The following is a 12,259-nucleotide window of genomic DNA, read 5'->3' on the forward strand; positions in this document are numbered from 1 at the left end:
GAGGACACAATCTCAGACTCAAGGGACGATCCTTTAAAACAGAGATGAGGAGGAATTCCTTCAGCCAGAGGGTGGTGAATCTGTGGAACTCTTTGTCACAGAAGGCTGTGGAGGCCAAATCACTGAGTGTCTTTAAGACAGAGGTAGATAGGTTCTTGATTAATAAGGGGATCAGGTGTTATGGGGAGAAGGCAGGAGAATGGGGATGAGAAACACATCAGCCATGATTGAATGACAGAGCAGACTCGATGGGCTGAATGGTCTAATTCTGCTCCTATATCTTATGGTCTTCTATCACAGCAAAGTCCTCTGGTCCTACCTCATCCATGGACAATGAAAGTGGGGAACTAGCTAACTAATAGGTGAAAAGTCCCTTAGAATTCTCATTCTCAACCATGGTGGATGTCAACACGAGTGCAAGAAAAAGGCTGATCTGTTGCAAACGTGTTCAATCAAATGTGCTGATTGGCTAGTCTTTTCAGCCTCCTAAGATTGCCACCATCTAAATAACATGGTCCAGTTAATTCAGTTCACACCACAGGTATTTCTTCAGCCAGAGGGTGGTGAATCTGTGGAACTCTTTGCCGCAGAAGGCTGTGGAGGCCAAATCACTGAGTGTCTTTAAGACAGAGATAGGTTCTTGATTAATAAGGGGATCAGGGGTTATGGGGAGAAGGCAGGAGAATGGGGATGACAAAAATATCAGCCATGATTGAATGGCGGAGCAGACTCGATGGGCCGAGTGGCCTAATTCTGCTTCTCTGTCTTTTGGTCTTATATTTGGTGCAATGGTTACCAACTCTCACTATACTCGTCTTCTGGTTTTCTTAGGCCGACATGAACTCCACAAGTAGTGAAGCAAAAATCATTCCTCAATCTTGGTTTTGTTAAATTCAATTTTGTGACAAAAGTGCTACTTCACGCTGGAGGGTAAATTCGCAGTTCCGTAGAGTTATGAGGCACAAACTCAGTTTCCTTCTGCAATGAGCTTTTGGGCTAAATCGCAATCCTTGAGCGAGGTGCCGAATTAAGCAAAAGCAAATGTGAGGGTCACACACAATCCATCAACAATTCTGCATAGGTTTTGGAACATACGAGTGCCCTCAGACTTTATACCCAACAGGGAAAAAAAATAAGATTTCGGGGGAAAGCCCAGCCTGGCCTTATATACATGTTGTTGGGGGCAAAGAGTCCACACAAAGGTGAAGTAAAGTAAAGTTGTCATAGTCCCAGATGACCATAGACTGCTTTCCCCTTTGAGGGGGAGAGCTTGGTGGTGATTTAACCTGAGGATCACCACACCTCAGATGAGGGACAAGGTTGAGAAGGTGGGGCCTTTCATTAATAACCTCAGCCGGTATGGGAATTGAACCTGCGCTGTTGGCGTTGCTCTGTATCACAAACCCGCTGTCCAGCCAACTGAGCTAAACCAGCCACCAAATAAGGTGAGGTATTAAAGACAGCAGTAGATTACTGAGTTGAGCAAAGTCTCGTCTCCAAGTGCTTCTTCTTTCATGATTTTTAGGAAGCATCATAGAGACTTGTATTAATGCCAGATGTCACCTGTACAGCCAAGTTATTTTAATTGCCTTGCTTCTTCTTAGTGATTTCCTGTACAGGGTTGAAAGCATTACCAGAAATCACAGATATCATTTGTGATAATAAAAAGCAAAGCACATAAGTTGGAGCTTTCATATTCGCATCGTCAATGGAGGGTACAGAAATATTTGAACAAATGCATTCATCACCTTTTGCAGTTTTTTTTTAAGGCTCCGAACATTTACCTCAGGATTCTGTTTCTGCAGGTTGGACAGTTCTACCTGGTACAAGTCAGCCATGTGCGAGTACGTTGCGGGCAGCTGAGCCTCTGGTACCATTAATGTTTTCATAGTCTGGGCTGCGTCGCCATCTCGGATAGCAGTATTTATCTTTTCAATAGCTTCGAGCTCTGCATAAATTCAAACAAAATCAAATCATTAACTACAGGATCTGGTGCAGCAGCATTATGCTGTGATAAGAATGCCAATCAATCGCATGAAGCCACACAAAAGAGACAAGAGAAAGACAACCAAGTGCATGGTCACTCTTGCCAGCATGTGGGGCAAGATTACATTCCACCCTCACCAATCATCAGCAATGGGAACTTGTGGAGGGTGCAGAAAGGAGCATGGGATATTTTACTACTCAACAGGTCAATCCATCAATAAAAGAAAATTGTAGCTCAGCACAGGTCCAAAACAAATAAAACTTACTAAGTTTATGGGCTCCCGCCTGCTCATTGGAAAGGCTGACTCCTGCTTGAAGATCATCCTTGCTAAGCATACCAGAAAAATGATCTTCCTGGGAAAAAGAAGAAAATATACATAAACTTTGAATGTACAAGAATATCATTTTCAACATGTTTTTAATACCCAAGCTACACGGCATCAATAGTGGCCTTGATGGGCAATACTAGCCAAAATAAAATTAATGTATGAATAATTCTTCTGAACAGAAAGCAAAACAGCATGGTAATGTACCTCAATGGCAAATCAATAGCTTTTACTTGAAAAAACAAAATTTCTACCTGCAATTTCTGTTCTTTATGAGCAGACAGATGTGTTAGATACCAAGCTGAATTCTCCCGCTGCACTCCCACAAGTCTCAGTGCAGGGATCTGCAGACCAGCCAGTAAATTGTCCTGATCACTTTTCTCTAGGGCTTCATTCACCTTCCGTAGAGCTTTATTTACTAGGGAAGAAGATATTTGAAGCAATTAGTTAAATAGTAAAGCACAACATTTTTACAGTTGGATTTCTTTTATCCGAGTTACTTGGGGAAGGAAAGAAGGATGACGTTGAATTTAAAACATTCAATCTATTCGAGATAAAGGCGAAAGGTTACCAAGTGCTGGTGAAACAGAAGTAATTACATGCAGTCCAGCAAAATAATAGCTTGGATAATGAACCTCAGGTCAGTTTGCCACTAACATAGTGAAGATGCTGAACAGCAAGCCGAGGAAATAAGGCCAATGAAAGTTTATTTGCTGGTTTAGATTTGCTCAACACATTCCATTTTATTTTGATATTGTGGAATAATGATTTTAGTGATTCAAGCGTACAAAATACTTCTATTTCTGCAAATTTTACAAGAAACACATTAAGAGTCAATTAGCAGGAGAGTAGCAACTGCACTTAATTCTGATCGTGCGAAACGACAAAACAAACTGGGTCACAATTATCTGTATTTTAGTCTAATAAGTGTTTGCCTTTGTGAAATATCACTATTTCAAAAGTAAAACAATATTAATTGTGGAGTGAAACTCAAGACTCATTGACCCTCAGGTTTCAATGAGGGTCTTTCTTGCAGCAACATCATCTTCATCGGCAATTCGGGGAAATGGTGACTCAGAGCAGTAATGTTTCTAGGCTAGTACTCCAGAGGCCCAAGCTAATTGTTCTTGGGGCACGGGGGTGGGGGGGGATCCTATTAATGAATAAATCTGAAATTAAAAGATAATTTCAGCAATAGTGAGACAATGAAACTTGTCACAATTGTCAGCTGGTTTGCTAATTTCCTTTAGAGGCAGAAATCCGCCCTGGCGTGCATGTGACTCCACACCCACAGCAATGTTGACTCTTAACTGCCCTCTGAAATGGCCTAGCAAGTCATGCAGTTATGTCAAACTGGTAAAGCGAAGTTACCAGATGGGATGTAGTGGGTCAAGATGACACTATTAGAAATGCAGGCCCTTTTAAGAGTTAACTGGGTCTTGCTTCAGTGAATTGAGAGCAGGTGATGCTCATTGAAGCTTGTGTTTAAGAGTTGGAGGTACTCAATTCACCATAAAGTAGCAATATTCTTTTGATAGCATATGGATTACATAACGTTATATAGAAAACATAGCACCGAAACAAGCCATTTAGCCCTACCAGGCCATGCTGGCATTTACCTCCATTTGAGCCTCTTCCCATCCTTCCTCATCTAACTCACTCAACTTAATCCTTCATATACTTACCTAGCTTCTCCTGTATCATGATCATGCTAACTGAAAAAAAACACTGTACATGTATTTATTTTTCATTCAGGATATGTGTGCTTCACTGGCTAGACTAGCATTTATTGCCAATCCCCAAGTGCCCTGGAGAAGGTGGGCGTGAGCTACCTTTTTGAACCGTTTCAGTCCACGTGGTGTTAGGGAGGGTGTTCCAGGATTTTGGCTCAGCGACAGCGAAGGAACAGTGATGTATTTCCAAGTTAGGTTGGTGATTTGGATGGGAGCTCCCAGCTGGTGGTGTTCCCATTTGTCGGTTATTCTTGTCCTGCTAGACGAGGTAGTGATAGTGGGTTTGGAAGGTTAAGGAGCCTTGGTAAGTTCCTGCAGTGCATCTTGTAGCTGGTACACGCTGCTGCTATATATATGTATGTGTTCAGGTAAATACGACGTAAGATCAGGAAAAAAGTATCAACTCACCATTGACTGTGTCGACGTGGTCTTGAATCTCCCTACGGGTCAGAAGTTCCTCATACATATCCCTCTCTTCTGCTTTAATAGAATTGCTCTAGAACCAGAAGAAAAAATGAACTTTGTTCATGGCAATTTCTAAATAGAAGATTAAAATGCAAGGAAGGGCACATTCAAAGCAAAGCATTTCTCAACCCTATTTCAGAAATGCAAATTAAAAGTAAAAACTTCTGCAAGGCACTTTGGCAGACATAACATTCTGATTTAGGCAGGTGGCCCAAACCTTGCTCAGCAAAATTCGCTAATGATTCAAGTTAATAACAACATGTAATTTAAAGTATCTAGCATCCTTTATTTCAGGTTGGAAAGGACAATAACCAATTCACCCAAAATCACTCCAGTAAATTATGTATTCTTCTCAAATCAATGTGACTTGGGGTTGGGCCCTCCATTTCCTCCTAGCTTTTTGTTTGCACATACATTTTAAAAAAAAACAACTAAACATAATACAAATTCTTGACTGTGGAACTCAGAAATCATTTAAGTAGTTTAGGTATTCTATTGAGCAAGTGCTTCCCATCATCCCTTTTCCCGGGTACCATGATATTCGACACTTGAAGTAGCGTGTTTCTGGATTCCTACAAGTTCCATCCAGAAAATGGACACACAAATTAAGTAACTTCCTCAAACCCCCATGACAATTGTAGTTTATTTTTGAAGGAATCTAGCTTGAGGAGGTTGTCCCTAAGACTAAAGTAAGAGTGAAATTATGTGATTCTAGAGGAGGAAAACGGAGAAGGACAAGGTAATAACAATAATTTTTATTATTGTCACAAGTAGGCTTACATTTACACGGCAATGAAGTTACTTTGAAAATCGCCTGTTCGGGTACACAGGGAGAATTCATAATGTCCAAACTACCTAACAGCACGTCTTTTGAGACATGTGGAGGAAACTGGAGCACCCAGAGGAAACCCACGCAGACACGGGGAGAACGTGCAGACAGTGACCCAAGCGAGAATGGAACCTGGGACCCTGGTGCTGTGAAACAACAGTGCTAACCACTGTGCTACCATGCCACCCAGGTAGCCTAGGAAGTCGGGAAGGTTAACATTAAAGGTGGGCATGATGAGCTAAATGACCTTCCCCACTGCTAAAATCTCAGAATTTTCTGATTTGCAGTAGTGCACAAGGACTTCTCAGTCAAGTTTTGTAAATGTAACAGGACACATCCTAGTAATCCAAACCACAGTGCAGAAAAATTCATGAAGCAATTATGTACCCTGACGACACAGTTTGTGAATTTTTAGTCTTAGAATAGTTGGTGAATTTTATTTTTAAGGAAAGTGAATTCTGCAATTACCATTATCAAAAAGATAGGAAAAATAGACGAAGAGCTCAGCAGCAGCACGCCAATAACCGCCCAGTGGAAAATTAATTTAAACTATTGTCAACCACTGACTTCAAGAAGCTAGAATTCCCAGTTTTATAAGTGTACAACAATAATTGAACAGGATATCCTACCTTGCTTTTGGCACTCTCTTGTTTTGTTTGCTTGGCCTGAAATAATTTATCTTGGTAATCCTGAGCTGAATTGTTCTCGATATTAGCTAAAATGGCATTTGGATTCAATAGAGTCTTTATGGTTTCTTCTGCAACCCTTCGAGATATTGCTTCATTGATTGCAATTACCGCAGCATGCACTGGATAGGGAAATAAAAGAAACGGAATTCAACACGAAAATGTTATAATGCGGCATTAATATACTTGCAAACAAAACTGGCGTTTCAAATTAAACATATCAGTAAAAAGCGACGGCCATTATAAGGGTAAACCTTTATAATGATCTTACATCTATCTGAATGAGCTGACTTTTCCGATACCATTTGGCATTTTATTACAACTTAATTTCCCATTACAGAAAGAAGCACCAATATCTAGTTAATGTTTCAGCACCTGGGACAATTCCTGATACAAGATTTGACATACGTAGTGCACATTGTTTTTTGATCATCTACTTAAACTCTCAACAGTCTATAATAACCACATACTCACAAGTAGCTTCATCAACTGAAAGTTCATTTGCCAGAATTCCACCAATTTTACTGAACGCAGGCATCTGAATACCGTACTTCTCTAATTCCTTAAGCATGTTACTTATTTCCTCCTCTGTAAGAGAAAAGATAATGTTACATGTTAATTATGCAAAATTATCCGGTCCAACAAATTCTACACGCTGCATTTAAAATGAGATTACCAAAGACATTTCCTGAATTGGGATCTTTTCACCGTAACTTTTTCTGAAATAAAAAATGGCAGATAAAGACATCTACCTGTAAAATCCACTTTTCCCAGCAAGTCTTGGATTTGTGGTGCTATTCCGAGTTTGAACAGGTACAGACTGCAATAAAATCAAACACATGAAAAGACTTAACATGCGAACAACTAATTTTTTATGCCTATTCTCATTTTCTGATTGCAGGATTGGACATGAAACCACTGCAGTCTATCTGGCAGGTACACTCAGTGTGCTATTAGGGAAGGAGTCTGAAGTGATCACATCCCTGAACTGCTTGTATCAATTTAAAAATTGGAAATCACAAAGGAGAGATTTTTTTTTACTTAAAAAAAGGTTCCCTCCAGGATCCAAATTTGCTACCTGTTTGGCTACTATTACCACATCCGATCCCATCAGGACAATGTACAGCCCAGTTCATTAATCGGATGTTCAGGGTAATTCACTAGTTGTTAATTCAGACTGTTGCATATGTCCAAAGTCTATATTTAAGGCATGCTTATAATACTGTGGTACCAATAACTCCTGATGAATAGGTCACCATCAAGTTTACTCGCTAGTGCAAATTTCCTGTCCTACAATGCTTTGATACAGTGGAAAGCTATTATTTCCTGATATCCAAATTTGTCCTTTTTTGATAAGGTTCCCCATGGTAGGCTTCTGCAGAAAGTAAGGAGGCATGGGATAGTGGGAAATTTGGCCAGTTGGATAACGAACTGGCTAACCGATAGAAGTCAGAGAGTGGTGGTGGATGGCAAATATTCAGCCTGGATCCCAGTTACCAGTGGCGTGCCGCAGGGATCAGTTCTGGGTCCTCTGCTGTTTGTGATTTTCATTAATGACTTGGATGAGGGAGTTGAAGGGTGGGTCAGTAAATTTGCAGAGATACGAAGATTGGTGGAGTTGTGGATAGTAAGGAGGGCTGTTGTCAGCTGCAAAGAGACATAGATAGGATGCAGAGCTGGGCTGAGAAGTGGCAGATGGAGTTTAACCCTGAAAAGTGTGAGGTTGTCCATTTTGGAAGGACAAATACGAATGCGGAATACAGGGTTAACGGTAGAGTCCTTGGCAATGTGGAGGAACAGAGAGATCTTGGGGTCTATGTTCATACATCTTTGAAAGTTTCCACTCAAGTGGATAGAGCTGTGAAGAAGGCCTATGGTGTGCTCGCGTTCAGGGGCAGCACGGTAGCATTGTGGATAGCGCAATTGCTTCACAGCTCCAGGGTCCCAGGTTCGATTCCGGCTTGGGTCACTGCCTGTGCGGAGTCTGCACATCCTCCCCGTGTGTGCGTGGGTTTCCTCCGGGTGCTCCGGTTTCCTCCCACAGTCCAAAGATGTGCAGGTTAGGTGGATTGGCCATGATAAATTGCCCTTAGTGTCCAAAATTGCCCTTAGTGTTGGGTGGGGTTACTGGGTTATGGGGATAGGGTGGCGGTGTGGACCTTGGGTAGGGTGCTCTTTCCAAGAGCCGGTGCAGACTCGATGGGCCGAATGGCCTCCTTCTGCACTGTAAATTCTATGAAATTCTATGAAATTAACAGAGGGATTGAATTTAAGAGCCGTGAGGTGATGATGCAGCTGTACAAAGCTTTGGTAAGGCCACATTTGGAGTACTGTGTACAGTTCTGGTCACCTCATTTTAGGAAGGATGTGGAAGCTTTGGAAAAGGTGCAAAGAAGATTTACCAGGATGTTACCTGGAATGGAGAGTAGGTCTTACGAGGAAAGGTTGAGGGTGCTAGGCCTTTTCTCATTAGAACGGAGAAGGATGAGGGGCGACTTGATAGAGGTTTATAAGATGATCAGGGGAATAGATAGAGTAGACAGTCAGAGACTTTTTCCCCGGGTGGAACAAACCATTACAAGGGGACATAAATTTAAGGTGAAAGGTGGAAGATATAGGAGGGATATCAGAGGTAGGTTCTTTACCCAGAGAGTAGTGGGGGCATGGAATGCACTGCCTGTGGAAGTAGTTGAGTCGGAAACATTAGGGATCTACAAGCAGCTATTGGATAGGTACATGGATTACGGTAAAATGATATAGTGTAGATTTATTTGTTCTTAAGGGCAGCATGGTAGCATTGTGGATAGCACAATTGCTTCACAGCTCCAGGGTCCCAGGTTCGATTCCGGCTTGGGTCACTGTCTGTGCGGAGTCTGCACATCCTCCCTGTGTCTGCGTGGGTTTCCTCCGGGTGCTCCGGTTTCCTCCCACAGTCCAAAGATGTGCGGGTTAGGTGGATTGGCCAATGATAAATTGCCCTTAATGTCCAAATTGCCCTTGGTGTTGGGTGGAGGTGTTGAGTTTGTGTAGGGTGCTCTTTCCAAGAGCCGGTGCAGATTCAGGGGGCCGAATGTCCTCCTTCTGCACTGTAAATTCAATGATAATCTATGATTAATCAAGGGCAAAGGTTCGGCACAACATCGTGGGCCGAAGGGCCTGTTCTGTGCTGTATTTTCTATGTTCTATGTCCTCCTTCATGGTTTATACAAATGGACAAAGGAGCATGAGGGGCGTCATTCTCTGACCCCCCAGCGGGTTGGAGAATGGCCGTTGGCCGCCGTGAATCCCGCCCCCGCTGGTTGCCGAAGTCTCCGGTACCGGAGATTGGGCGGGGGCGGGAATCGGGCCGCGCCGGTTGGCAGGACCCCCCGCTAAATTCTCCGACCCGGATGGGCCGAAGTCCCGCCGAGAAATTGCCTGCCCCGCCGGCGTAAATTAAAGTAGGTATTTACCGGCGGGACAAGGCGGCGTGGGCGGGCTCCGGGGTCCTGGGGGGGGGCGCGGGGCGATCTGACCCCGGGGGGTGCCCCCACAGTGGCCTGGCCCGCGATCGGGGCCCACCGATCCGCGGGTGGGCCTGTGCCGTAGGGGCACTCTTTCCCTTCCGCCTCCGCAACGGCCTCCACCATGGCGGAGGTGGAAGAGACTCTCCCCACTGCGCATGCGCGGGAAACTGTCAGCGGCCGCTGACACTCCCACGCATGCGCCGCCCGGGGATGTCATTTCCGCGCCAGCTGGCGGGGCAACAAACGCCGTTTCCGCCAGCTGGTGGGGCGGAAATCCCTCCGGCGCCGGCCTAGCCCCTCAATGTCGGGGCTCGGCCCCCAAAGATGCGGAGCATTCTGCACCTTTGGGGCGGCGCGATGCCCGTCTGATTGGCGCCGTTTTGGGCGCCAGTCGGCGGACATCGTGCCGTTGGGGGAGAATTTCGCCCGAGGTCTGTAATATAAGGGCGTGGCACATACAGGGTTAACAAGTACAGTATCACCCACAGTGATGTAGGAGAACACATGACCCACACTTGGGAGTCACTCTAGAGTTGGACAGAGCTGTGTGTGCAAGCAAGCATGGAGACAGCTCCTAGCTTGAATCCACATAACTTCTTGGAGTTAATGAATACATGCAGTTAACCCACAAGACTACAAAGACTTCACAAAGACCTACCAAATGATAATCAACATCCTACAACAAACTCTATGAGCTTAATTAAGCTCAACATATCAGTCAATGGGGCAATCTCACCCACCAACAAAACTCTCCTGGGAGGTGAACCCGAGAGAAATATTCTGGGAGAATACCTGAAAATGTCTCTACAATTTCCCGAGTCAAATCCAATAAGGTTCTAGAAAACCACTGACGTACATAAATCATAAATAACCCGAAGCACGCCAAAATATATAGGGTACATTTTCAATGAAATGTGGAAATTGTGGAGAAGACCATGTTTATATCAGATTTTCATTCATATTCCCCTCCTTTCCGTATTGGTGTCTCTTTTTTCTTCAGGTCTGCTTTCTTTCCTCCCCATATAATTTTCACTTTTGTAAATTGATTAACCTTTTCAAAAGATACACATATACAAAACAGCAGTTAAAATTACAAAGTGTCTGGTTAGCACTTACAAATGAAGCAAGATCCTGCAGAAAAGCACAATTTCTGGGATGTCTGACATAGCAAAGTTACAGAGCATCTCCTCAGTCCAACAAAGTAACGAAACAGAGGAGATCATCACAAGGGTGGGAGGAGGAGGCTACAAGTAGATTAAATAAAAATAGAATCACTTTATTGCTTCTTAAAGCATCCCATTGCCAAAACGCTCCAAATTGAGGTGTCATCAACTACTCTGCCGATCTCTTGATCTCTCTGACAAAATGTGAAGAGCAGCAAAGGCTGATTAATTAGTGAGTGGAGCATCCTCTCTTGGCACCGCCAGCAATGGCATTCCACAGGCTAGACAACTAGAAGCACAAAGTCACACTATTCAACAGCAGACAGAGGTGCTATCCTTCAGCTAAGGTCCTGTCTATCCCAATAAATTTTAAAAAGTCCCATGGCACAATTCAGAGGAGCAAGGAACTCTCCTCATGTCTGTTGTATCTTAGTTCACTTGGCTAGACAGCTGGTTTGTGATACGGTGCAACACTAGCAGCAATGGTCCAATTCCTGTACTGGCTGAGGTTATTTATGAAAGGTCTGCCTTCTCAACTTTGCCCCTCGCCGGATGTGTGGTGATCCTCAGGTTAAATCACCACCAGTCAGCTCACCCCCCCCCCCTCAAAGGGGAAAGCAGCATATGGTCACCTGGGACTCAGGTGACTTTACCGTACCTGTATCTTTAGACTAACAATATAAAATAAACTGGCTTGCAGATCCACATGGGTTCGATGCATGGTTAATAGAGGTTTACTGAGAAGGTCTTCACTTTACAAATTTTGCCACTAGACTCCCCAAGGCTGATGATGTCACAATAAGTCATGTGACTCAGTTCTTAAAAAGACATTGCACACAACTACAATAACTCAAATATAAGATCGCTCCCCGTTTACTTCGAAGATCCAACGTAATTAATAACTAGAATATTAAAAAGTCATTTACATCAATACAAAAGTGCGAACATCATATTATTACATTATAATAACAGTCAATAAGATAGACGATCAGGTGGGTATCTATTTCTCACTGTGTACTTCCAGGACTTGTCATTCTCTTTTTAAAAAATATATTTTATTCCAAATAATACAAAAGTTTCCACAATCATAAAAAACACGCAGAACCATGTTACAGTTTGTCATTTTATATCTTTATGTATTAACTAATTTTACTCCCAAAACAATTCCCCCAAGTCTCTCTCCCCTCCCCCCACCACCACCGCCACCCTAGTAATTGCTGGTGACAAACGGATCTTTGAAAACAGAGATAAATGGCCTCAAGTCAAATCCCTCCCTCTGATCGCCTATGGGCAAATTTCATTTTCTCCATTTGCAGAAACACTGCCACATACATGCCCCAACCCGCCAAAGCCCTTGGTGGCACTGCCGACCTCCATCCAAGTAATTTGAGTGCTATAGTGAGAGTTTGGTGACTGGGGGATATTAAGGGTTCATTTTAATTTTGTTAATTAACTTAAAAGTTGCTGTTTGGGTGTAGAAGAAGGTGAGTTTTCAATCAGCTTTAAACAGAGGTTCTACTTGCAGCTGGAGCTTGTTAATTAGTTAATTGGATATGGCCAGTTTT

General features: G+C 43.2%; 1 protein-coding gene across 2 annotated transcripts in view; it reads right to left on the reverse strand.

Annotated features, from left to right (window-relative positions):
- The window catches only part of iqgap2 (IQ motif containing GTPase activating protein 2), a 424,926-nt gene that overhangs the window by 158,550 nt on the left and 254,117 nt on the right, over positions 1 to 12,259 (reverse strand). For both annotated transcript variants that reach the window (XM_072516040.1, XM_072516041.1), the window contains 7 exons: positions 6,778 to 6,845; positions 6,500 to 6,613; positions 5,969 to 6,147; positions 4,454 to 4,541; positions 2,567 to 2,730; positions 2,253 to 2,340; positions 1,785 to 1,948 (listed from right to left, as the gene is read on the reverse strand). In XM_072516040.1, coding sequence (XP_072372141.1) covers positions 1,785 to 1,948; positions 2,253 to 2,340; positions 2,567 to 2,730; positions 4,454 to 4,541; positions 5,969 to 6,147; positions 6,500 to 6,613; positions 6,778 to 6,845 — 865 coding nt within the window. The remainder of the gene's footprint in view (positions 1 to 1,784; positions 1,949 to 2,252; positions 2,341 to 2,566; positions 2,731 to 4,453; positions 4,542 to 5,968; positions 6,148 to 6,499; positions 6,614 to 6,777; positions 6,846 to 12,259) is intronic.

The sequence above is a fragment of the Scyliorhinus torazame genome, chromosome 9 (assembly GCF_047496885.1).
Source record: "Scyliorhinus torazame isolate Kashiwa2021f chromosome 9, sScyTor2.1, whole genome shotgun sequence".
Lineage (NCBI taxonomy): Eukaryota > Metazoa > Chordata > Chondrichthyes > Carcharhiniformes > Scyliorhinidae > Scyliorhinus > Scyliorhinus torazame.